Source organism: Gorilla gorilla, chromosome 19 (genome assembly GCF_029281585.2).
Source record: "Gorilla gorilla gorilla isolate KB3781 chromosome 19, NHGRI_mGorGor1-v2.1_pri, whole genome shotgun sequence".
NCBI lineage: Eukaryota > Metazoa > Chordata > Mammalia > Primates > Hominidae > Gorilla > Gorilla gorilla.
The window spans coordinates 70937167-70963800 of NC_073243.2; the positions used below are offsets into that span (position 1 = coordinate 70937167).

The 26634-nt window shown below is 38.3% G+C and overlaps 1 protein-coding gene across 1 annotated transcript in view; it reads right to left on the minus strand.

Moving 5' to 3' along the window:
• C7 (complement C7) overlaps positions 1–26634 on the minus strand; it is an 82510-nt gene that overhangs the window by 27687 nt on the left and 28189 nt on the right. Inside the window, exons 5-9 of the mRNA XM_031003284.3 lie at positions 24815–24962; positions 23610–23748; positions 9864–10031; positions 7407–7650; positions 5250–5360 (exon numbers count right to left, since the gene is read on the minus strand). Coding sequence (XP_030859144.2) covers positions 5250–5360; positions 7407–7650; positions 9864–10031; positions 23610–23748; positions 24815–24962 — 810 coding nt within the window. The remainder of the gene's footprint in view (positions 1–5249; positions 5361–7406; positions 7651–9863; positions 10032–23609; positions 23749–24814; positions 24963–26634) is intronic.

Sequence of the window (26634 nt, forward strand, 5' to 3'; positions counted from 1 at the left end):
ATGAATAGGCAGAGCACAAAGGATATTTAGGGCAGTGACACTGTTCTGTATAATACTACAATGGTGGGCACATGTCATTATACATTTGTCAAAAGTCATTAAATGTTCAATATCAAGAGTGAACCCTAATGTAAATTATGGACTTTGGATGACAATGTGTCAATGTAGGTTCATCCACTGTAACAAATGTTCCACTCTGTTAGGAGATGTGGATAGTGGGGAAGGCTTTGCCTGTGTGGGAGCAGGGGATATACAGGAACTCTCTGTATTTTGCACTCAATTGTGCTGTGAACCTAAAACTGCTTTAAAAACTAAGCTATATTTATTTTATTTTTGGTGGTTTTCTTTTTTTTTTTTTTTTTTTTGAGACAGAATTCTCACTCTGTAGCTCAGGCTGGAGTGCAGTGGCATACTCAATGCAAACTCTGCCCCCCGGGTTCAAGCAATTCTCATGCCTCAGCCTCCTGAGTAGCTGGGACTACAGGTGTACGCCACCACACCTGGCTAATTTTTGTATTTTTAGTAGAGATGGGGTTTCACCATGTTGGCCAGACTGGTCTCGAACTCCTGGCCTCAAGTCATCTGCCTGCCTCAGCCTCCCAAAGTGTTGGGATTACAGGCGTGAGCCACTGCACCTAGCCAAAACTAAGGTATATTTTTTAAAAAAGAAAAACAACTCTTGCCTGAGAGTAGATGATATTAGGGAATTATTGTTCATGTTCTTTATATTTTTAGTGTGAGTATCACATTATGCAAGAGAATGTTCTTCTTAGATGTTACATGCATATATTTAGTGATGAAGTATTATGATATCTGAAACTTACTTCCAAATAGTTCAGCAAATATTATAAACACTTTAAATACATAATATATATTTCAAAGAATCAGCCAATATTGTAAATATTATATGTACATATATGTAGTAAAATTACAAAATACTAATTGTATATAGGAAATGGGTATATGGGTATTTATTACAACATTCTTGTCTATATGTTTTAAAATTTTCATAATAAAATATTGGAAGAAAAACAATTTATTGCATCTGGTATACTAACAATGAATAAAATAAGCTGTTAATTAACAGGAATCTATTACTTAACACATGAAAAGTGTTCTGAAAAGTGTGAAATGCTAATGGAAGGTTCTTTTCCATTTATGTGCCTCATAATTTTAGAAATACTTTATCTCCATTTGTAACGGTCATGACAAGAAATTTCCAACCTTGCAGATCGGATTTTGAGTGGTTTTCATTTCCTTGTAACTGTCCAAATTTTGCAATTTCATAAAATAAGCATATTGTACTCATATTCAGAAATCATTAAAGCCTGACAGGTTTTTTTTTGTTTTTTTTATTTTTTATTTATACACAATAATGGTACATGTTTATGGGGTGCATGTGATATTTTGATACATGCATAGAATGTGTAATGATCAAATCAGGATATTTAGGATACCCATCACCTTACCATTTGTTTGTGTTGGGAACATTTCAAATCTTGTCTTCTAGCTATTTTAAAATATACAATAAATTATTGTTAACTATAGCCACCTGACTGTGTTATCAAACACTAGAATTTATTCCTTTTTTTTTTTTTTTTTTTTTTTTTTTGAGACAGAGTCTCGCCCTGTCGCTAGGCTGCAGTGCAGTGGCACCATCTCAGCTCACTGCAACCTCTGCCTCTCAGGTTCAAGCAATTCTCCTGCCTCAGCCTCCCAAGTAGCTGGGACTACAGGCGTGTGCCACAACATCCAGCTAATTTTTGTATTGATAGTAGAGACAGGGTTTCACCTTGTTGGCCAGAATGGTCTCGATCTCTTAACCTCATGATCCACCCGCCTCAGCCTGCCAATGTGCTGGGATTACAGGCCTGAGCCACCACGCCTAGTCGAATTTATTCCTTTTACCTAACTACAGGTTTATACCCATTAAGCAATCTGTCTTCATTGACCCCTCCTCCTCCCCAGCTTCTGATAATTATCATTCTACTCTATCTCCATGAGATCAATTTTTTTAAACCTCACATATGAGAACATGCAATATTTGACTTTCTGTGACTGTAAATCTTAATAGTTTTAACAAATCACCTGATGCTTCCTCATCTTCATTGTTAGCTGTGTTTTCAATATATACAGTAACACTTTTTGATGCAGTGAATCACGTCCCAGCCCTGTATTACTGAATCACAATCATCTGAGGGAACTGCAGATTTCTTAGTTCCCACCAAGACCTACAGGAGAATATCTGAGAGAATGAATAACCTTTGGAATCAGCATTTTAAGAGAATCCCCCAGGTAAGCGTCATGCATACTAAAGTTTGAGAATCACTGCCTTAGCCAGCACACCTATGTAAGAATTACAGATTCTTTGCTAAGAATGATGGTTTCCAGCTTCATCCATGTCCCCACAAAGGACATGAGCTCATCATTTTTTATGGCTGCATAGTATTCCATGGTGTATATGTGCCACATTTTCTTAATCCAGTTCGCAAGGACAAAAAACCAAACACCGCATGCTCTCACTCACAGGTGGGAACTGAACAATGAGAACACTTGGACACAGGGTGGGGAACATCACACACCAGGGCCTGTAGTGGGGTGGGGAGAGGGGGGAGGGATAGCATTAGGAGATATACCTAATGTAAATGACGAGTTAATGGGTGCAGCACACCAAGATGGCGCATGTATACATATGTAACAAACCTGCACGTTGTGCACATGTACCCTAGAACTTAAAGTATAATAAAAAAATAATAATAAATAAATAAATAAATAAATAAAAAGAATTACAGATTCTACCATTATGATTTTTTTTAAGGCTTTAGCCTCCCTTTCCATACCCCAGTGAGCTCTCTGTTCCAGCTAACCCTTTTCCCCTAGAAAAGGCAGCCCAATGCAAGTCAAGACCCCAGACTGTTAAGCCAAATTTTATGCATTTGCATTTCATATCTAATTCTTATTAACTATAATCTTGGGCAACATTTCTGGGCCTCAGTGTCCCTGTCTGTAAAATGAGAATATGAATAATACTTAACACACAGGTAGGAGGACTACACTGGTTTATTTTTGTACATCACTTAAAATTGTGCTGGCACACAGTAGGTGCCCTGTATTTGTTAAATGTGAAATAAAATAAAATTGGTAAGCAGCTTCCAACTGCCAGCCCAGCTGAGGACTGATGTCAACATCTTCTCAAAGCTCTCACTTCCATTTCTACGTTCAGATCATTCTTTTTCCACTTCATTCAAAAACTTTTCCTCCTCTGACATGTCAGCTTCACGAAGACAAGCACTTTCTCTGGCATATTCACGGCTGTATCTTGAGTGTCTAAAACAATTCCTGGCACATACCACAGACTCCATAAATAGTTGATGAATGAAGCAAGTGAATGAGTACATAAACCTGGTTTTACTACTCATCTTCCTCCTTTTTGCACTCATCTACCAATATCCCAAGAATCCCTGCTTCTTCACTGAGAATCATGACACATGGGTCAGTGTCCACTTTTGCCATTACCCCAAGAGGATTTAAGCTCTGATACTGCTCCGTCTATGGCCTCACACAATGCATTGCAGTCTCACTTCCATCCCCACCATACTATGGAATCTCTTCCTTTAAAAGCAACTTTCTCTTCAACGTTTATTCTAGATTCATGGGGTACATGTTCAGGTTTGTTACCTGGGTGGATTATGCGATACTGAGCTTTGGAGTATGATTGATCCCAACACCCAGGTAGTGAGCGTTTAAGTACCCAATAGTTAGTTTTTCAACCCTTGATTCCTCCCTTCCTCCCCTCTCCAGCAGTCCCCAGTGACTATTGTTGCCATTTTTATGTCCATAAGTACCCAATGTTTAACTCCCACTTAAAAGTAAGAACGTGCAGTATTTGGTTTCCTGTTCCTGCGTCTGCACAGCAAAGGAAACTATCAATGTGTAACAGACAACCCACAAAATGGGAAAAAATATTTGCAAACTATGCATCTGATAAAACTCTAATATTCAGAATCTATAAGGAACTTAAACAACTTAACAAGTAAAAAATAAATAACCCCATTAAAAATGGACAAAAGACATGAACGGACACTTCTCAAAAGCAGCAACTAAGTCTTAATCACCAAATCCAGTGAACATTTTTCGGTCCTTATCTTCACCCTGTTGACCTCACTCCTCCTTTACTTTCCATCTCTTGTTTTTTAATCCTGCCAAATGTTTCCTTCTCCATTCTTCTTTATTCTCTACAACTTTACTTAGGTAATCTTTTATTTCATCACTCCACGTATTAAATCTTTTAATGGAACCCAATAGCCATCAGAATGAAATCCAAACTCCTTAACGTGGTACCCTCACAGTCTAGATCAGTTTACCCTTTCAGTCCTCCTTCAAGCACCCAAAGACTAGCATACCACCTTCCCCCCATCTCCACTGCCAACCAGCATGCACCAAAAACCTGACCTCCACGGAGTAGCCATGTCAGCAAGTGAAACTGAACCGTCTCTTGATATAGTCACTTGTCTAGGCTTGTTTGCCAATCATCATAAGGGAGAAAAGTGCTGCACACTGATAACATATTTATAATACAGAGGAGATAACCTGGTGAACTCCCTATCCTGTGTGATGTCTCACTACCTTGACACATGAAAGAGAGAGCAGAGACAAAAATTACCAAATAGATTTTTTAAAACACAAAGTAGAACACCTGATAAAGCCTCAAAAGCCTTTGGAGATCAAGAATTAACAATAGAAGAGTGGAGTAGAGGTTAGGCTTGTAATTATTCACAATAGCGAAGACATGGAATCAACCTAAATGCCCATCAATGATAAACTGGATAAAGTGTGGTGCATATACACCATAGAATACTATGGAGCCATAAAAAAAGAATAAGATCATGTCCTTTGCAGGGACATGGATGGAGCTGGAAGCCATTATTCTTAGCAAACTAAAGCAAGAAAAGAAAACTAAACATTGAGTATTTTCACATATATGCAGGAGCTAAATGATGAGAATACATGGAAATAGACAGAGGAACAACACACACTGGGGCATTTTGGAGAGTGGAGAGTGGGAGGAGGGAGAAGATCAGGAAAAAATAACTAGTGGGTACTAGGCTTAATACCTGGGTGACAAAATAATCTGTACAACAAAGCCCCATGACACAAGCTTACCTACATAACTTCACGTGTACCCTTGAACTTAAAAGTAAAAAAAAAGAAGTTAAGTTTGCAATGCAAATTGCTCTTTTTTCATTTACCTGAAGCAGCTTTTAAAGCGTTTTCCAGTTCCTTGCATCCGTGACTTGAAAATTTAACGACAAAATGCCAACCTGAGGATTTACATTTCTTTTCTTCGACTGAATTAAAATCTAGGGGAAAAAATGTAAAAGAGACATGTTTAATTTCTGCATTCATTGAAGATCTTCAGATATGAGAGTAGGGATAAGAAGTTGTTTGCTGCTACTATGGCCATCTAATCAAGAGTGACATGATATGAACATTTTCAAGTGCTCTAGAAGAGTCAAAGATCAGAAAAAATTGAGTTTTGTTATTTTCCTTCTATCAGCTTCAGAGGGGAGGCAGAAGGGATTTCTACATAAAAAGGTGCAGGGAGTAGAAATTGAACACCCCAAAGAGTGATATCTTTCACCCATTTACAGTCAGCTTCTTAGGCATAAGATAAATCAGTAAAAGTAGGAGCATGACAGCTTCTTCCAGCAAATCTACTTAAGGCTCCCAAAGCTGGCTTCTGTTTCCACAGGAATTAACTCCTAAAATTCAAGTTCTACTGGTTCAATCTCTCCATCTTTAACATCTGTGGCTTCCAACATCTCCTTCCCATGACTTATACCCGTAGAATGTGATCGTTTCTACTCATTATCAACGGGAGTTTTTTTTTTTTTTTTTTTGCCAATGCATTTTTTGAAAGTAGGATAGAAAAATACTAAAATGTGCAAATATATTTTCTCATTTACTAACTATATTACAATAACCTTAATGTTTCTTAAAGAACAATTATTTGTGGCATACACTATATCCCAGAGGTTATGATTATATTTAAATAAAAATTTTAGGAAAAACATAAACTGCTCAAGAGTAAAATTTTTACTGAAAAATATAATTTTACCAGCTTGGAATGTTTTTTTAATCCTCTCCATTTCTTTTAAGTGCAATAAAAAGAAGTAAAACTGAATTTAGACCAAACTACTTGCTGGATTAATTCTCCAAAGAAATAGTGTCCTTGTCTTTGCTACAAAAACCTGTACTTGTGCACTCATTTCTAACCTATAAGATTTGAAAAGATCAAGTTCTAGTTAAATTTTATGTGGTAGAGAACTTCAAAAAAAAATAGCTCAATGGAAATGAAAAAATATTATAGTTTACCCATTTAAAAAGCTAAAAGACTTCCTCTGAATCTTATGTAAGAGATCTTATTCTTCTCCAAGGTTGTAACAGAATCTTTTCTGAAGAGAAAGACCTTGAAGAGGGGATTTGGAATAGAGACAGAAATGTGGGCATCAGCTAAAAGACAAAGTTAGGAAAAAAAAGGTTTGACTTGGAACATTAGTAAGCCAAGGCTAGTCTCTGAAGAGGAGGAGAGGTTGTTAAGCCACCACCATCCCTGCCCATATCTAGACAGATAGTGAGGACCCTTCTCTCAATATGAAATCAACAAAGCATTAATTCAGGGGCATGTCCTGATTCTAATCAAAATCAGGCAATTTTAGCAGTGACATAGCATAAGGAATAAGCTAAACTGACTTTGAGGCCAGTTAGACCCAGCCTTAAATACCTTCCTTGCAATCTTCGTGACCTTGGATAAGTCTCATAATAGCACTGAGTCTCTATTTCTCACTGTGGGGCAAAGATTATAATGCCCAGCTCATAGTAAGGATTATTACTAATACATGTAACTCACTTGTCATGAGGAAGGTATCCCATCAATTTAAGCTATTGTTACAAGTATTAAGTAGTAAACAAACTTATGATATTCAGAGAGGATTTTTTTTAAAAGAATGAGAGGGTAAAAAATAAAGGTAAATGAAATACTTATTTAAACATTTTGATTTCTGAAATATTACTAAATTCCTCATTTAGCTTTTCTTGAGAAATGCTGTTTAGTTTGAGAAAGCGGAAAGTTTAAAAAGCATTCTAAAAACCCAGCCAATACCCTCTAGAGATAGCCAATAATGATAATGATTTAGCTCAAGGTACTATGCAAAAGAGTAGACAGGCTTTTCTTAAACCATATAAGATTTTAAGTAGAGAATAATACATTCTTGCAATTTTAGATTCCTTTGCAATTTAAATTTGTTTGTCAAATTTTAAAGCTCAAAAGCTTACATTAACTACATGTTATTTCCCCATTAAAATCCCAGAAATGCCTTTAGACAACGAATTTTTTAATACTGTACCATTTTGTTTTAATTTTTCTGAGTCCACATAAAATAGAACTCTGTATTCTCCTCCTAACGACCCAGATTGCAGATAATGTGTCCCGTACTGGTCGATTAATCTTCGGTAGGCACTGTAGTCATACAGAGAGGGGAGGTGGGAAAGCTCCTTCCAGAATGGCTCAGCAAGTTGTAAAAATTCTGGATTGTTATTAATGAACTGAGCCACTTCAACAGTGTTCTCAACAACCAGCAGTTGGTAACTCTGTGGAAAGAAGAAAGAGTACAGGAGTTTTAGGTGGAAGATAAAAAGGCAATGGAAATAGCTCTCTGTTCAATACCTTCATCAACTCTCATCTCCAATCAACCAAGACTACATGAATTTTTATTTTTGACGCGTGATGAGCACTCCTATGGGCCCACTTACTGGACACAATCAGGAATATTTGGAGTCTCAAATAGTAATAATATCTGAGTAATGGCCAGGCAAGGTGGCTCACTCCTATAATCTCAGCACTTTGGGAGGCTGAGGCAGGCAGAGCACTTGAGACCAGCCTGGCCAACATGATGTAACCCTGTCTCTACTAAAAATACAAAAATTATCCTGCCATGGTGGTACATGCCTGTAATCCCAGCTACTCAAGTGGCTGAGGTAGAAGAATCGCTTGAACCCAGGAGGCCGTGACTGAAGTGAGCCGTGATCACACCACTGCACTCCAGCCTGGGTAACAGAGTGAGACCCCATATCAAAAAAAAAAAAAAAAAAAAATCTGAGTAATGCTATGTTAAGCCACCATCCCCCCCCACATCTGGACAGATAGTGAGGACCCTTCTCTCAAAATGAAATCAACAAAGCATTAATTCAGGGTTCAGGATTAATTCAGGAAAATTCAGCTTTGTCCTGCCTCAGCCACTTGAGTAGCTGGGATTACAGGCATGTGCCACCATGCCCGCATAATTTTTGTATTTTTAGTAGAGGTAGGGTTTCATCATGTTGGCCAGGCTGGTCTTGAACTCCTGACCTCAAGTGGTCTGCTTTCCTCAGCCTCCCAAAGTGCTGAGATTACAGGTGAAGAAATTATATGATAATTTCTTATATAAACTCCAAAACCCCAAGACCAAGTTGCTATGCCATCTTCAACTAGAAAAAGAGAATTAATCCATCAACTGATAAATATAAGTATATAAAATAATGTGTCCCTATGGTCCACATCTAGACAATGACTTGTAGGTATCATTTATCTCCCATACTAGGGTATTTGCAGGTGAAGCTACTTTATAATGAGGTCTTTTAAACACTTCCTAAGCATCTTTTAATGACGTCCAAGACAGATCACAGATCTACTTTTGCCAAATCCCCACTTTGTGAACAATATAATGTGGAGACGATAAATGTTTTTACAACTCATAGCTCCATAGTCAGTTTCTCAGTCATAAAACAAATAAAATCAATATTCCTTATATTTTCCTAAGTGATTTATTAATCAAGTTACTAACTTTAAGGATGTGATGAAATGTGCAGATTGTGAATAATAATTAGCCTAAAAAAATTATTCAGCCATAACTGTATATCAATTAGTACAATCCATCTCTACTGTTCAGGTTTCTCAAGAGGAAGGTTTTAGTATTTCAAAACAATGAAGTATTTAAAAATGTCTTTTAACTTCCTTAGATAAAAATGTTGGTATCTCAAAAGTAATAAAGTGTTTTTAAAGTATTTTATCTTCATGCACCATCTAAAAAGCCTCTAGCATTTGCATTTAAGAAGCATATATAAGCATTAATTAGATTTTTTAAAATTGTATATGACACTTAAAATAGTATCACCAGTAATCACAAATTTAAGAAATTTAAGATCGTTTAAAATAGAAGATTTCAAGGTAATAAGGGCTTTGTAAACATCTTCAAATAAAAACAAATATTTTTAATGAGAAGTTTAAAACTATAACTAAATATACATATATATATATGTATTTTTTTTTTGAGACAGGGTCTCACTCTGTTGCCCAGGCTGAAGTGCAGTGACGTGATATTGGCTTACTGCATCCTCTCCCTCCAAGGCTCAAGTGATCCTTCCACCTTAGCCTCCTAAGTAGCTGGGACTATAGGCATGCACCACCATGCTCAGCTAATTTTTGTGTTTTTATAGAGACAGGGTCTTGCTATGTTGCCCAGGCTGGTCCCAAATTCCTGAGCTCAAGCTCAAGAAATCCACTCACCTTGGCCTCCCAAAGTGCTGGGATTATAGGTGTGAATCACTGTGCCTGGCCGGTATAAATAAATATATTATCAAAGAGATTTAATGAGACAATATTGTACCTTTTAGAGAAAGATATTGCATTGACTCTTAAAGGAAATACTATTACTATTACTAATTTTAATACGAAAGCTGATCCTTTTGATAAATACAAGTTTATTAATGTAAGCAATACTTAAAAAAGTAAAACATGGAAAAGTTAACTGACATTTTATACTAACCTTTCCTTTATGGATTTCATTGTTATGTGAAGTATAACTGCGTGAAGATGATGAAGATCTAAAAAAGGAGCGCTTCCGACTAGATGATGTGTGTTCTGTCGACGTATGTTTTACATAAGACCAAGTACTATTGTAAAATTCATAATTAAAATCATTATTTATTTTCACCTACAAAGAAAATGAAAAATTTTGCTATGACTAAATTAATGCTTGGAGATACCCAAGATACTTTTGTCATGGATCCTTTATCATGCGTACTTTCTTCATGCAATCTTCCCAAAGAGAAAAGCTCTTCATTGGCACAAAGCAACTGTGACTCTCATTAAGACCAGGCCAGTAGGATTATAAAGAAAGAGTTCATTCTATGACTATTTTTTTATTAAGCAGGACACATGGTACCAACAATGGCAATCCCAAGTGACTCACAAAATGCATTCAGGTACAAACAACTTCCATGTTCCTTTAATGTCAGCATTTGGCCCAGAAGCGAGCAAATTAACAAAAGCTACACTGACAGAGAACTAGAAAGAATTTGGTTCTTGATTTTTCATCTAACAAAGAGGAAGAGAGATGCAAATAGGTGATATGAAACAATTAGCTCTTTTGGACTTTGTTTTGGAATGTTCTATGTGATCCAATAGTGGATTTAATTTTCTAATTCTGTTTCACTTGGATAAATGCTAAAATTCATTTTTTTCTTTGCTAGATAGAAGAAAGGGTCACCCCAAAAGAATTTTAAAGTAGACAATAGGTTAGTCACATGTAGCTAAATGAGAAGCGACAGCTTCAGCTTTTATTGAAGAGACAATCGTTCATTTATCCTTTATTTTGCTTTAGATCAAGTGTCAAAATGAAATGCCCACAGGGAACTGGCAAGTAATGTCAATGTTGGAAACCTCCAGTGGACAGCATGGTGATGAAAAAGTGAACATGTACCCTGTCTAAAAGGGACACACAACACTCAAATCCACTAGATAGTCACTAGATGTAACTACAGGTTCTGGTATTGACAAATTGTCTGATTTTTTCCAAGGGATAAATTTGACTCTTCATGTAAAAATCTCCTGATTTGTTAAAGTTATAGACAACTAATTTGCTAAAAATGTCAGTCCCTGTGGGAATGAAACAAATCAGGCAAGAAGACTCCCTCTCACTGTGTTTGTTCTATATAAATATTCAAATTGGGAGCTCTCCTTTCACAAGCATTTGTGTTTTTATTATATATACATACACATCTGCGTTTGAGATCCAAGCATAAGGACAGAGAAAATTGAACTGATGGAAATGATATACTTTTTTGAAAACTAAAAGGAAAGAAAATGACAATATTACACAGTCATACTAAATGATGCTTGTGAAAGCAAAATATTCATGTTGTCACATTAAATACGAAGACAGGTATAAGTGTGAAAATGCTATTAACTACAACCATGCAAGTATATGCCCAGTCGAAAAATACAAGACAGAAATACACCAAAATACCAGAAAATACAATATGACTGTTATCACTACCCCCATTGAGTATTAGATATGCGTGCTAAAAAGATAAGAAAGATAAGAAGATGGATTTCAACAAATCTTTTATTAGAGCATTATTTCCACCACATTATGAAATTGGTTTGTTTAAAAGTCAGATGCAAAAATTCAGCTTGGGCTGGGAGAATATATATATGTCTGTATGTGTATATATATACACACACACACATATATGTATATACACATATACACATACACACATATATATTACTGATTTAAAAAATATTTAGTTTATTATCTCTTTGGAGAAAGAAAAGTTATACACATCCCTTTCAATGCAAAAAAAAAAAAATTAGCCTATTTCCGCGTGTCTTTATATCCACAATTCAAATACAAATAAACCTCTCAGCTGCTTTAGTTCAGCGTCTTCTCACTCCTATCTACCTACACATAGCTGCAGGAATCATCTTTCTCAAAGTGGTGTGGTCTTATTAAATTTTCTTTAATTAATACCCTCCTTCTTCCAGCTTAGATCCTGGATTCTCCAAGACTGATTCTTCCTCTGAAATCGCAAATTCAACCATCCTATATTCTAACATCTCTTATTCTTTTAACTCTCATTTTTATTATTGCCACATCTATTATTTAACATTATAGAAACATGTTCTTCCACTTCTTCTCCCCCTTTCTCCCTATCAATACTTTCAGTTTTTTCACTTCCTTCCTGTTTCAGCTTAGGCTTCTTGGCTCATGACTTCAACCATTCTCTTGCCAATGGATTTAACTTCCTTGCCTAGATGACCTGCTATCATGTTTTCCTGGCAAAAACCCAGCCAGGGCTTGCTAGGCCAGGCATGGGCGTGGCGGCTCATGCCTGTAATCCCAGCACTTTGGGAGGCCAAGGCGGGCGGGTCACAAGGTCAGGAGATGAAGACCATCCTGGCCAACATGGTGAAACCCATCTCTACTAAAAATACAAAAATTAGCTGGGCATGGTGGTGCGTGCCTGTAATCCCAGCCACTCGGGAGGCTGAAGCAGGAGAATAGCTTGAACCCAGGAGGCGGAGGTTGCAGGGAGCCGAGATCGCGCCACTGCACTCCAGCCTGGTGACATAGCAAGACTCTGTCTCAAAAAAAAAAAAAGAAAGAAAGAAAGAAAATCGCACAACTGTACAGATTGGTGCCACTACAAATCCATTCGTGCTTTTCAACTTCAGGAGAATCCTCAAAACCAGCCAACAATACTTTATTTCTCTAGTCAGTTCCCTCCTTCTCCCATTCTCTACAGTACCTATTTTTAAATTCTGCTAAATTTTGAAAATTTTTCAAAATTCAATTCCTCGATTCTACAGACACTTCCTTCACTCTCAGAAGATGATCTTACCTCTTTCTTTACAAAAACTCTCATCTTCAGAGACCTTTTAAACTGCTGGCTAACAAATCTACAAACTTATTAACTTTTCTTTCCTTCTTTTTCTCCATAGGTGTCACTCCCTTTGTCTTAGGATAAATTTTCTCTCTCTTCTCTGTATTGCATTCTCTCTGACCTCTTCAAAGGGTGGATTAGATGGATTGATTGTTCCCTCTCCTACAGCTTCCATTTTTCTTGCTCTATTGGCTCCTTTCTATCAAAACATACATGTTCTAATACAACCAACTAAAATAAGAAAGGCTTTACCTGTTACTATATATTCCTTCTTTCCTACTTTCCCATCTCACCACCTTAAATGAGTTGACTATAATTAATTATCTTAAATTCCTCACCTCCCATTCACTCTTCCGCTTACAATGGTCTGACTTCCAGCAATGCTACTGGCACCTTCCTTATTTCACCAGACAGTGAACACTTCTCTCAACATCCTTCGGCATTGTTGACCACTCTCTCCTACTGGAAATACTCTCTTCTGTTGACTTTCTAGTTTTCTTTTTTCCTCTCTGGCTGTTCCTTCTAAGACTCCTTTACTTATCTCCTTCTATTACTCCTCTATGCTAATTCCAAGAGGAACAGTGTTCTCCACTCTGTGGCTTCAATTACCATTCCTATACCAATAATCACCAAATGTCTATTTCCAGCTCAAACACTTTCTCCTGAGCACTTGGACATACTTTAGATACCTAAACTGGATTTGTCTTCTCCCTGCAAATGGGTCTTTACCCATCTCAGAGGGTTGTATTTTCATCTGGCCATTGGTCCAAGTCAGAAACCCATTCATATCCCAGACTGCTCATTCTCCATCATACCCCGCATTCAGCCGCTCACCAAGTTTTCTCAGGCCGCTATTATGTCTCTCAGGGATTATTACAACAGTTTTCTAACCAAGGTTGTTTCCCCCAGTTGGCCACCCTCCAATCTATTCTCCACTGTTCATAAGAGTAGCAACCCTTCTTAAACTCTCTCTTTTTTTTAATCCAATCTCCTTAACTAACCAGAAAAAAGTCTTTTTTATTTACTTTCCCAATCACTTATAACCTCATTTCTTACAACTCTTCACACTTCACTCTGTAATCCAGCCAGTTTGAACTTCATTCAGTTATTCAAAAGTGCTCCTCGGGCCAGGGTCAGTGGCTCACGCTTGTAATCCCAGCACTCTGGGAGTCCGAGGCGGGTGGATCACTTGAGGACAGGAGTTCGAGATCAGCCTGACCGACATGGCGAAACCGTGTATCTACTAAAAATACAAAAATTAGCCAGGCATGGTAGTACACGCCTGTAATCCCAGCTACTCGGAAGGCCAAGGCATGAGAATCGCTTGAACACAAGAGGCAGAGGTTGCAGTGAGCCGAGATCACACGACTGCACTCCAGTCTGGGCAAATGGGTGAATGAGACTCCCTCTCAAAAAAAAAAAAAAAAAACAGGAGGAGGAGCCAAGATGGCCAAATAGGAACAGCTCCGGTCTACAGCTCCCAGCGTGAGCGACGCAGAAGACGGGTGATTTCTGCATTTCCATCTGAGGTACCGGGTTCATCTCACTAGGGAGTGCCAGACAGTGGGCGCAGGCCAGTGGGTGCGCGCACCGTGCGCGAGCCGAAGCAGGGCGAGGCATTGCCTCACCCGGGAAGCGCAAGGGGTCAGGGAGTTCCCTTTCCGAGTCAAAGAAAGGGGTGACGGACGCACCTGGAAAATCGGGTCACTCCCACCCGAATATTGCGCTTTTCAGACCGGCTTAAAAAACGGCGCACCACGAGACTATATCCCACACCTGGCTCGGAGGGTCCTACGCCCACGGAATCTCGCTGATTGCTAGCACAGCAGTCTGAGATCAAACTGCAAGGCGGCAGCGAGGCTGGGGGAGGGGCGCCCACCACTGCCCGGGCTTGCTTAGGTAAACAAAGCAGCTGGGAAGCTCGAACTGGGTGGAGCCCACCACAGCTCAAGGAGGCTTGCCTGCCTCTGTAGGCTCCACCTCTGGGGGCAGGGCACAGACAAACAAAAAGACAACAGTAACCTCTGCAGACTTAAATGTCCCTGTCTGACAGCTTTGAGGAGAGCAGTGGTTCTCCCAGCATGCAGCTGGAGATCTGAGAACGGGCAGACTGCCTCCTCAAGTGGGTCCCTGACCCCTGACCCCCGAGCAGCCTAACTGGGAGGCACCCCCCAGCAGGGGCACACTGACACTTCACACGGCAGGGTATTCCAACAGACCTGCAGCAGCTGAGGGTCCTGTCTGTTAGAAGGAAAACTAACAAACAGAAAGGACATCCACACCGAAAACCCATCTGTACATCACCATCATCAAAGACCAAAAGTAGATAAAACCACAAAGATGGGGAAAAAACAGAACAGAAAAACTGGAAACTCTAAAACGCAGAGCACCTCTCCTCCTCCAAAGGAACGCAGTTCCTCACCAGCAACGGAACAAAGCTGGATGGAGAATGATTTTGACGAGCTGAGAGAAGAAGGCTTCAGACGATCAAATTACTCTGAGCTACGGGAGGACATTCAAACCAAAGGCAAAGAAGTTGAAAACTTTGAAAAAAATTTAGAAGAATGTATAACTAGAATAACCAATACAGAGAAGTGCTTAAAGGAGCTGATGGAGCTGAAAACCAAGGCTCGAGAACTACGTGAAGAATGCAGAAGCCTCAGGAGCCGATGCGATCAACTGGAAGAAAGGGTATCAGCAATGGAAGATGAAATGAATGAAATGAAGCGAGAAGGGAAGTCTAGAGAAAAAAGAATAAAAAGAAATGAGCAAAGCCTCCAAGAAATATGGGACTATGTGAAAAGACCAAATCTACGTCTGATTGGTGTACCTGAAAGTGAGGCAGATAATGGAACCAAGTTGGAAAACACTCTGCAGGATATTATCCAGGAGAACTTCCCCAATCTAGCAAGGCAGGCCAACATTCAGATTCAGGAAATACAGAGAACACCACAAAGATACTCCTCGAGAAGAGCAACTCCAAGACACATAATTGTCAGATTCACCAAAGTTGAAATGAAGGAAAAAATGTTAAGGGCAGCCAGAGAGAAAGGTCGGGTTACCCTCAAAGGGAAGCCCATCAGACTAACAGCGGATCTCTCGGCAGAAACCCTACAAGCCAGAAGAGAGTGGGGGCCAATATTCAACATTCTTAAAGAAAAGAATTTTCAACCCAGAATTTCATATCCAGCCAAACTAAGCTTCATAAGTGAAGGAGGAATAAAATACTTTACAGACAAGCAAATGCTGAGAGATTTTGTCACCACCAGGCCTGCCCTAAAAGAGCTCCTGAAGGAAGCGCTAAACATGGAAAGGAACAACAGGTACCAGCCGCTGCAAAATCATGCCAAATTGTAAAGACCATCGAGACTAGGAAGAAACTGCATCAACTAATGAGCAAAATCACCAGCTAACATCATAATGACAGGATCAAATTCACACATAACAATATTAACTTTAAATGTAAATGGACTAAATGCTCCAATTAAAAGACACAGACTGGCAAGTTGGATAAAGAGTCAAGACCCATCAGTGTGCTGTATTCAGGAAACCCATCTCACGTGCAGAGACACACATAGGCTCAAAATAAAAGGATGGAGGAAGATCTACCAAGCAAATGGAAAACAAAAAAAGGCAGGGGTTGCAATCCTAGTCTCTGATAAAACAGACTTTAAACCAACAAAGATCAAAAGAGACAAAGAAGGCCATTACATAATGGTAAAGGGATCAATTCAACAAGAGGAGCTAACTATCCTAAATATATATGCACCCAATACAGGAGCACCCAGATTCATAAAGCAAGTCCTGAGTGACCTACAAAGAGACTTAGACTCCCACACATTAATAATGGGAGACTTTAACACCCCACTGTCAACATTAGACAGATCAACAAGACAGAAAGTCAACAAGGATACCCAGGAATTGAACTCAGCTCTGCACCAAGCGGACCTAATAGACATCTACAGAACTCTCCACCCCAAATCAATAGAATATACATTTTTTTCAGCACCACACCACACCTATTCCAAAATTGACCACATACTGGGAAGTAAAGCTCTCCTCAGCAAATGTAAAAGAACAGAAATTATAACAAACTATCTCTCAGACCACAGTGCAATCAAACTAGAACTCAGGATTAAAAATCTCACTCAAAGCCACTCAACTACATGGAAACTGAACAACCTGCTCCTGAATGACTACTGGGTACATAACGAAATGAAGGCAGAAATAAAGATGTTCTTTGAAACCAACGAGAACAAAGACACATAATACCAGAATCTCTGGGACACATTCAAAGCAGTGTGTAGAGGGAAATTTATAGCACTAAATGCCCACAAGAGAAAGCAGGAAAGATCCAAAATTGACACCCTAACATCACAATTAAAAGAACTAGAAAAGCAAGAGCAAACACATTCAAAAGCTAGCAGAAGGCAAGAAATAACTAAAATCAGAGCAGAACTGAAGGAAATAGAGACACAAAAAACCCTTCAAAAAATCAGTGAATCCAGGAGCTAGTTTTTTGAAAGGATCAACAAAATTGATAGACCGCTAGCAAGACTAATAAAGAAAAAAAGAAAGAAGAATCAAATAGACACAATAAAAAATGATAAAGGGGATATCACCACTGATCCCACAGAAATACAAACTACCATCAGAGAATACTACAAACACCTCTACACAAATAAACTAGAAAATCTAGAAGAAATGGATACATTCCTTGACACATACACTCTCCCAAGACTAAACCAGGAAGAAGTTGAATCTCTGAATAGACCAATAACAGGAGCTGAGATTGTGGCAATAATCAATAGTTTACCAACCAAAAAGAGTCCAGGACCAGATGGATTCACAGCCGAATTCTACCAGAGGTACAAGGAGGAACTGGTACCATTCCTTCTGAAACTATTCCAATCAATAGAAAAAGAGGGAATCCTCCCTAACTCATTTTATGAGGCCAGCATCATTCTGATACCAAAGCCTGGCAGAGACACAACCAAAAAAGAGAATTTTAGACCAATATCCTTGATGAACATTGATGCAAAAATCCTCAATAAAATACTGGCAAACCGAATCCAGCAGCACATCAAAAAGCTTATCCACCATGATCAAGTGGGCTTCATCCCTGGGATGCAAGGCTGGTTCAATATACGCAAATCAATAAATGTAATCCAGCATATAAACAGAGCCAAAGACAAAAACCACATGATTATCTCAATAGATGCAGAAAAAGCCTTTGACAAAATTCAACAACCCTTCATGCTAAAAACTCTCAATAAATTAGGCATTGATGGGACGTATTTCAAAATAATAAGAGCTATCTATGACAAACCCACAGCCAATATCATACTGAATGGGCAAAAACTGGAAGCATTCCCTTTGAAAACTGGCACAAGACAGGGATGCCCTCTCTCACCGCTCCTATTCAACATACTGTTGGAAGTTCTGGCCAGGGCAATCAGGCAGGAGAAGGAAATAAAGGGTATTCAATTAGGAAAAGAGGAAGTCAAATTGTCCCTGTTTGCAGACGACTTGATTGTTTATCTAGAAAACCCCATTGTCTCAGCCCAAAATCTCCTTAAGCTGATAAGCAACTTCAGCAAAGTCTCAGGATACAAAATCAATGTACAAAAATCACAAGCATTCTTATACACCAACAACAGACAAACAGAGAGCCAAATCATGAGTGAACTCCCATTCACAATTGCTTCAAAGAGAATAAAATACCTAGGAATCCAACTTACAAGGGATGTGAAGGACCTCTTCAAGGAGAACTACAAACCACTGCTCAAGGAAATAAAAGAGGATACAAACAAATGGAAGAACATTCCATGCTCATGGGTAGGAAGAATCAATATCGTGAAAATGGCCATACTGCCCAAGGTAATTTACAGATTCAATGCCATCCCCATCAAGCTACCAATGACTTTCTTCACAGAATTGGAAAAAACTACTTTAAAGTTCATATGGAACCAAAAAAGAGCCCGCATCGCCAAGTCAATCCTAAGCCAAAAGAACAAAGCTGGAGGCATCACACTACCTGACTTCAAACTATACTACAAGGCTACAGTAACCAAAACAGCATGGTACTGGTACCAAAACAGAGATATAGATCAATGGAACAGAACAGAGCCCTCAGAAATAACGCCGCATACCTACAACTATCTGATCTTTGACAAACCTGAGAAAAACAAGCAATGGGGAAAGGATTCCCTATTTAATAAATGGTGCTGGGAAAACTGGCTAGCCATATGTAGAAAGCTGAAACTGGATCCCTTCCTTACACCTTATACAAAAATCAATTCAAGATGGATTAAAGATTTAAACGTTAGACCTAAAACCATAAAAACCCTAGAAGAAAACCTAGGCATTACCATTCAGGACATAGGCGTGGGCAAGGACTTCGTGTCCAAAACACCAAAAGCAATGGCAACAAAAGACAAAATTGACAAATGGGATCTAATTAAACTAAAGAGCTTCTGCACAGCAAAAGAAACTACCATCAGAGTGAACAGGCAACCTACAACATGGGAGAAAATTTTCGCAACTTACTCATCTGACAAAGGGCTAATATCCAGAATCTACAATGAACTCAAACAAATTTACGAGAAGAAAACAAACAACCCCATCAAAAAGTGGGCAAAGGACATGAACAGACACTTCTCAAAAGAAGACATTTATGCAGCCAAAAAACACATGAAAAAATGCTCATCATCACTGGCCATCAGAGAAATGCAAATCAAAACCACTATGAGATATCATCTCACACCAGTTAGAATGGCAATCATTAAAAAGTCAGGAAACAACAGGTGCTGGAGAGGATGTGGAGAAATAGGAACACTTTTACACTGTTGGTGGGACTGTAAACTAGTTCAACCATTGTGGAAGTCAGTGTGGCGATTCCTCAGGGATCTAGAACTAGAAATACCATTTGACCCAGCCATCCCATTACTGGGTATATACCCAAAGGACTATAAATCATGCTGCTATAAAGACACATGCACACGTATGTTTATTGCGGCACTATTCACAATAGCAAAGACTTGGAACCAACCCAAATGTCCAACAATGATAGACTGGATTAAGAAAATGTGGCACATATACACCATGGAATACTATGCAGCCACAAAAAATGATGAGTTCATGTCCTTTGTAGGGACATGGATGAAATTGGAAACCATCATTCTCAGTAAACTATCGCAAGAACAAAAAACCAAACACCGCATATTCTCACTCATAGGTGGGAATTGAACAATGAGATCACATGGACACAGGAAGGGGAATATTACACTCTGGGGACTGTTGTGGGGTGGGGGGAGGGGGGAGGGATGGCATTGGGAGATATACCTAATGCTAGATGACGAGTTGGTGGGTGCAGCGCACCAGCATGGCACGTGTATACATATGTAACTAACCTGCACAATGTGCACATGTACCCTAAAACTTAAAGTATAATAAAAAAAAAAAGAAGTGTTCCTCTTGCACTCTTGTTTTTTCATTTTCTCTCTCTCTCCCACTCCCACCCACATATAGAATGAGACACGATATACATATAGATATAGAGATATTCACTGCATATACATACATATATATACTATATAAAATGCTTGTAAGTATAGTGTCTGCTACAAGGGGGTTTGGAGCCAGACTTCTAAAGTTCAAATCCCACCTTTGCCATCTTCTATGCTGTGGGTAAGGTATTTAGCTTTTTTGCCTCTGTTTTCTCATTTGTAAAATGAGATGCCAGTACCTACCTCCTTAGGTTATTATAAGGAAAATAGGTCCATGTAAAGCTCTTGGAACAGGGCTTAGTATATAAAGCGTTCTTATATGTGAGATATTTTTAACTATCATTTAAATTATTCCTAGCTAACAAGGTAGATTTAGAAATCTCAGGTATCTAATCCTCATACCAACAGAGGAAGCAAAGGCTTAGATAATGCAGCATTCATTAAAATTGCCTTTAGAATTTGTTTTTGTTTTTCATTTGATATTCATTTAGTATTTCTCTTCAAAATATATAATGAAATATATTCAAGACCAAACACAGAAGAAGCCATGAAGTTTTTCCACCTTGATCATAATTCATTCCCTTCTGCAATTCATCACACACTGAGAATAAACACAATAGTCCTCTGCCATCTCTCAGGCTGGACAAGGCAGAGGGGCACCTTCCCAAGCCACAAATGCCTTCCTTGTTGTATAAAATGTATAAGTAGACAGAGAATGTGCACAGCATCAAAGTTAAGTAGCTTACTCGACAAGAAATTGGGTTTGCCCTGGATAAACCGCGATGCTAAAAACCGAAACAGGGATTATAAGAGAGACTGGCCGATTCTGTTTTATATTTACTACTAATACTTATCTTCCAATAAGCCAAAAGTCACTTTCCACCTCAAAGAGAGCTGAATACCCAGTGGGCCCGAGATGAATTTATTTGAACCATGGAGGACATTCACCACCTCCGCGTCCACACCTGAGTTTAGCATTTGCATGGCTGACTCACTGCCTGTTGCTTCCACTTCACTTCCCTCAGACTGCTCCTCAAAACATCTCTGTTCCTCATTCTATAGCAGGCTATAATTTCCCTCTACTCTGACAAACACCTTCACATTCGGTGATGGGGAAGGCATTTCAGATGTCAATCTAAAGACCAAGCCCTGCTGAGGAAAATGAATGTCAGGATCACGTTGTTAATAAATTATCCCTCTTCTTCAGAAATGCAGACTTCCTGCCTGTCTACCTTCCAACGAAGTCAGAAACGCTCTTTCTTATTATTTTCTCTGCTCTGTAACTTTCTAAATTTGACCCTTTCAAAAATATACATGCAAGTCTCCACATTATAATTATGAAAGAATTAGGAACATATTCTCTAAGGTATAGAGGGAGAAAAAAATCATCTGTATATGCCTGTCTTACATTCTCCTTTCTGGCCAAAGGTTAAATTGTAATACATGTTATTCACCATGTTGAATTTAGAATTGAAAAATAAATTAAATGAAACACATGGGGAGAGTAAAATGTAATGGAAAAATAAAAGGCTGTGAAATCTGACAGACCAGATCTAAGCTCTACTACTTTTTAATTTGGTGACTTTGAGTATGTCAGCTGAAGTCCTCTTGAGCCTCAATTTCTACATATATAAAATAGTAAAATATTGCTTACTTTCCAAAGCTGCTGTGAGAATTAAACCTATGCTAATCACCTAAAATAGTGTAGATGCCACAGTAGGTATTCAAAAACTGGTAGCTACAATTATTTTTCAGATCTGTTTTACTTCTCATTTATATTACTCAACAACTCTTAAATGCAACTAACTTATTCTATGGTAAATTGGAAGATGGTATGTTTGCTATTTATAATCAAAGCTGCTTTCTGGAGAAGGTTAATTTGGGTAAGCAAAAGGCCCTTTTGTCTGAACATTTCAGTAGTTTGGGTTTACAAATTTACAAGTAATCAATATTAAAAGCTGAATTAGACATTTTTGGAGTTTGGGGACAAAGGGAGGAAAAGGAGTGAGAGAGGGGATATCGAAAGACGAGAGCAAGAAAGAAGCTAACACCCGATGAGACCAGAAATTTCATTGTGTTGAGGCTGTGGAAGAATGTTTTAAGATAGAAGATGCCAACCGCTATTGCTTCAACATGTTTGCATTACTGCAACAGAAAATCTCTCCTCTATCTTCCTTCTAAATCTTCCGTAAAGTTTCCTAAAGCCATAACTGTTTTGCATGAGTACGTATTGCGTTGATCAAAACCTACTCATGGGTGAGTTTAGGTGTGTATGACAGAAATAGCTTTTGAGAAACAGAAGCCTGGAGACAGAGGAGATCTGAGATCATAAGCAAAATTAAAAAGTTAAGCAATACCAATGTTGGCAAGCATGTGAAGTGGAGGCCACTCATCCCCACTGCTGGGGTATGAAATGATCCATCCATTTTGGATACTTTACCTAGTAAAAATTAGTACATACATATCCTATGAGGTAGCAATTTGAGTTCCAGATGTATGCCCTGGAGAAGCTCTAGTTCATTTGTATGGGACTCAGGCACAAGAATGTTCAAGGCATTTTCATAAGAAAAAATTGGAAACAGCAATAAAAATGCCACCTGCAACAGCATGAGTAAATCTCAAATTCATAACTTTTAGTGAAAAAAGTAACAGAAGAATAGATATGATTCGATTTATACAAACGGAAAAAACAGGCAAAACTAAATCACGAATTTATATTTAGGGACAAAGACATATAAAGAATAAGCATTTATAGAAAAAACAAAGATAATTAATACAAAATGTAAGATAGTGGTTGCCTGAGGAGTGAGAGGGATGTGATCAGAGAGGGGCGTAGAGGAGCCTTTAAGTCACTGGCAATATTCTATTTCTTAAGGCAGATGGTGGGCATATAAGGGCAGTTTTCTTCAAATTACACATATATGTTATCCACACCCTTTTGTATATATGAAATAGTTCACAATTTTAAAATAAAAGCATTTGAAGTGAGCTGACACTGTAGCAGTGTCAGGAGACTATCATTACCAGTCATGGACAGGGTCTTCAGTTTAATGCCTATACCAGCACAGACAATAAGGTCTTGGGCCCATATAGAACATGAAGTTACAAATGAGGTATAAGGATATGTCAGCTTGAATGACACATGTTCAAAGTATCATTGCCCTGTACCCCAAAGCAAAAACACTGTGTATACTTTTTAAGTCAACATAAAACATTTATAAAAATTGACCACACGTTAGGCCATAAGTAAATTCTCAACAAATACGTAAAAGTCAATATCATATAAATAATGCTCTCTGACAATTTCAGATTGGAAATCAATAACGTCGTAAGTACCTGGAATGTATAGGAGAGGACATTTCCACTCAGCCTGTAGAAATCTTTTCCATCCCCACTAAACACCTTTCTACATTGACCACCAAAACTTTTGGTATTGATGACTCTTTTCGTAAACTGGCCAGTGAGTTCATTGTAACTGTCAAAAAGAGGAGGAGGAGAAAGAGGAAATAAAAAGCCGTTAAAAACCAGAAATAGCACTTGGTGGGGAAAAACATTTATTACAGAACTCTACAAATTCTTAAAATGCATTACAGTTAAACTTCTTTGAGAGAGTTCAAATGAAGAGCACAGCATCCTAACACACACCATACATTATCCAGCTTCCCCTGCTTGGTATAATCACTAAAACTAATGGCTCAGAAAATCCAACATTCTTTCCATCTAAGAACGTATTTGGGAAACACATGGCTCTTTTGTATCTATGGCAACAGCTGGTTTTGAATTGAATCTGTAGATAAAACCAATACAATTAAGGTTACTCTTGAGGAGAGAGAGCTCTCTATAATAAATTTTAACTAATTGCCTCTTAGCATACTGAATGGTGTACTCTTTCAAATAATTTTACCCTATTTCTCTGTTAATAAATTTTTAAATATTTCAGAAAAATTACTTCTTTCACTCTAAAATAGGTTATTTTTAGGTCTTGAAACCTTAACAAGTCATATGACCCTTAAAAATTCTTCAGAATTCTCTTTGATAATGTAAACACAGTATTTTCCAAACTTCACTTGGAAACAAAGTTTCTTGGCTAGTTTAGACAATTGCTGTTCAGCCTGGATATTACAACACACTTGCTTCTGTCTCTCTTCTCATCCTGTTCTCATTCTATTGTCTCTTCATTCTCTTGAATAGCCCCACATTATTGAATTAGTCTTTTTTCTCTCTCTCTCCCTCCCTTCCAACCCCCATGAAGTGATCAACTGTCCAGGTTTCCCTGGGCCTGAGGGGTTTCTTGGAATTAGAATTTCAGTGCTAAAACTAGGACCATCCGAGGACAAGGGGTCACTCTGCATCTACCACATGTATCTACAGGTATACATGTGTGAACAAAAATACCGTCTCAGGATGTAGCAAAGAGCTCTGAGCCAATGAATAGTCTTGCCTATTAGAAGACTTGTTCGTAGACTTGCCAAACTATAAAATAAAACAAAATTTAAAACTACAATTCACTGATGTACTCAGGCGGCTGCCCAGCACCTTACCCATTTCCAGTAAGTTCTATGTTAGGAGGAGGTTTATCGATATCACAGGAAGGTCTCCTTTCTGAGTCCTCACATCTGTCTTCATCAGCACTGTCTTCATCACAGTCAGAATCCCCATTGCAAACCAATGATTTGCTGATGCACTGACCTGAACACCAGAGAAATCCACGTGCAAATGTAAAAGAGGGAAGAGGAGAAACACTACCTAGGACCAAAAAGGGTTTTCCTGCTACCTGTAACACTGCACTGATACGCCAATGTAAATGGGAGATAAATCCTCAGAGTGTCTCGGAAAGGACTAGTGAGTATTTTGTCTCCATTTTATGGCGCATGGAAATGGTTCTTAACTCAATCAGACACAAAATTGAAAATAGGATCTGAATTCAGAATTTCAGGATCTCACCCATAAACATCAAGCAGCTTGTCTAAATTATATAATTCCAACTACTGAGAAAATAGACTGACTTCCTGCCCTTCAACTTTCACTTTTTTTCTGTCATTCTAAGATGACAAAGTTGAGCTTTTTTTGGTAATTTAAATTTGTAAGCTTTAAGAGGCGGACAATTTTATCAAAAGGTTAAAATTCAACATTTCTGTAGCACAGTAGGGGCTGGGATACGAATATGAATAAAAATGGCCTTTGCCAGCTTTTCATATACTTTACAATCTAATAGGAAATACTACAAAGACATAGATCATAAGTGTTATGATAGCCATAAATATAGAGTACCAAGGAAGCACTGGAGAGTACCAGATGATCTAGTTCCTGCCTATCTCCCCAGCATCATCCCCAGCCATTCTCCTACTAGCTTCTTATACCCTAGTCATACCAGACTACCTGCATGAATAAAAGGCCAAGATTTCTGTCATCTCCAGTGATCTTGCGCTTGGTTAGTTCTCTCTGCCTAGACGGGTTTTCTCTACCTATCTCTTACTTGTCCTTCAAGAATCAAATTAAACATTATCTCCTCTTGAAAACCATCACTGCCTCACAGGCTCTGATGCATGTTCTTCCTCTATGTCCTCATAGGATGTTTGGTGCACACCTTATAGGACATGTACCCTGCTATACTGCCACTCAATCCAATGCAGCAAACATTTGTTGAGAACTTATTATGTACCAGGGACTCCAGAAGTCAACATGTAAGAAATATAATTCATGTCTTCAAGGAGTTCACAGTTCACCAAGAGAGACATTCAGGCCAACGAATCATCCAAATGACAGATGGTACAATATGCATAAGGAACATATGGAAGTGATTGCTTAATTACTTCTATCAGTTGGGGATTTAGGGCAGGCTTCCTGAAGGAGTGGTTATCTAATTTGGATTTTGAAAGTAAAATAAGCGTTCGACAGGTATCACTGAGGAGCACTTCTAACACAGGGATTATTTATGTACTATTCTGCCCATAAAACTTTAATATTTGTGAGGGAAGAGGCATGTGTTCCACTTGTATATACAACTCTCACCACTATTTGAAACAAGAATCATAAATGTTTACTAAATGTTGTTACGTTAATCTGACTGCATAAATGCAACATAGAGTATTGGTCAAATAATATTCTATGCCAAAACTGGTGTTTCAATCACCCCATGCATAGGAGAGAACTGTATTGCTCTTTAATCAGTTCATTAGGGTTACTTTTCTTGTAGATATAATAATTTAGGCAGTAACATTGTTTTCATCTAATCTCAATATATGTACAAGACTCACTCTGCATCTTTACTCAAAATACACTGTCAAGAACTATTTGGGTCTGTCAGTAACTAGAGTTCCATTCAAAGAGACAAAGAGCATTCCTATGTTTATTACCAGAT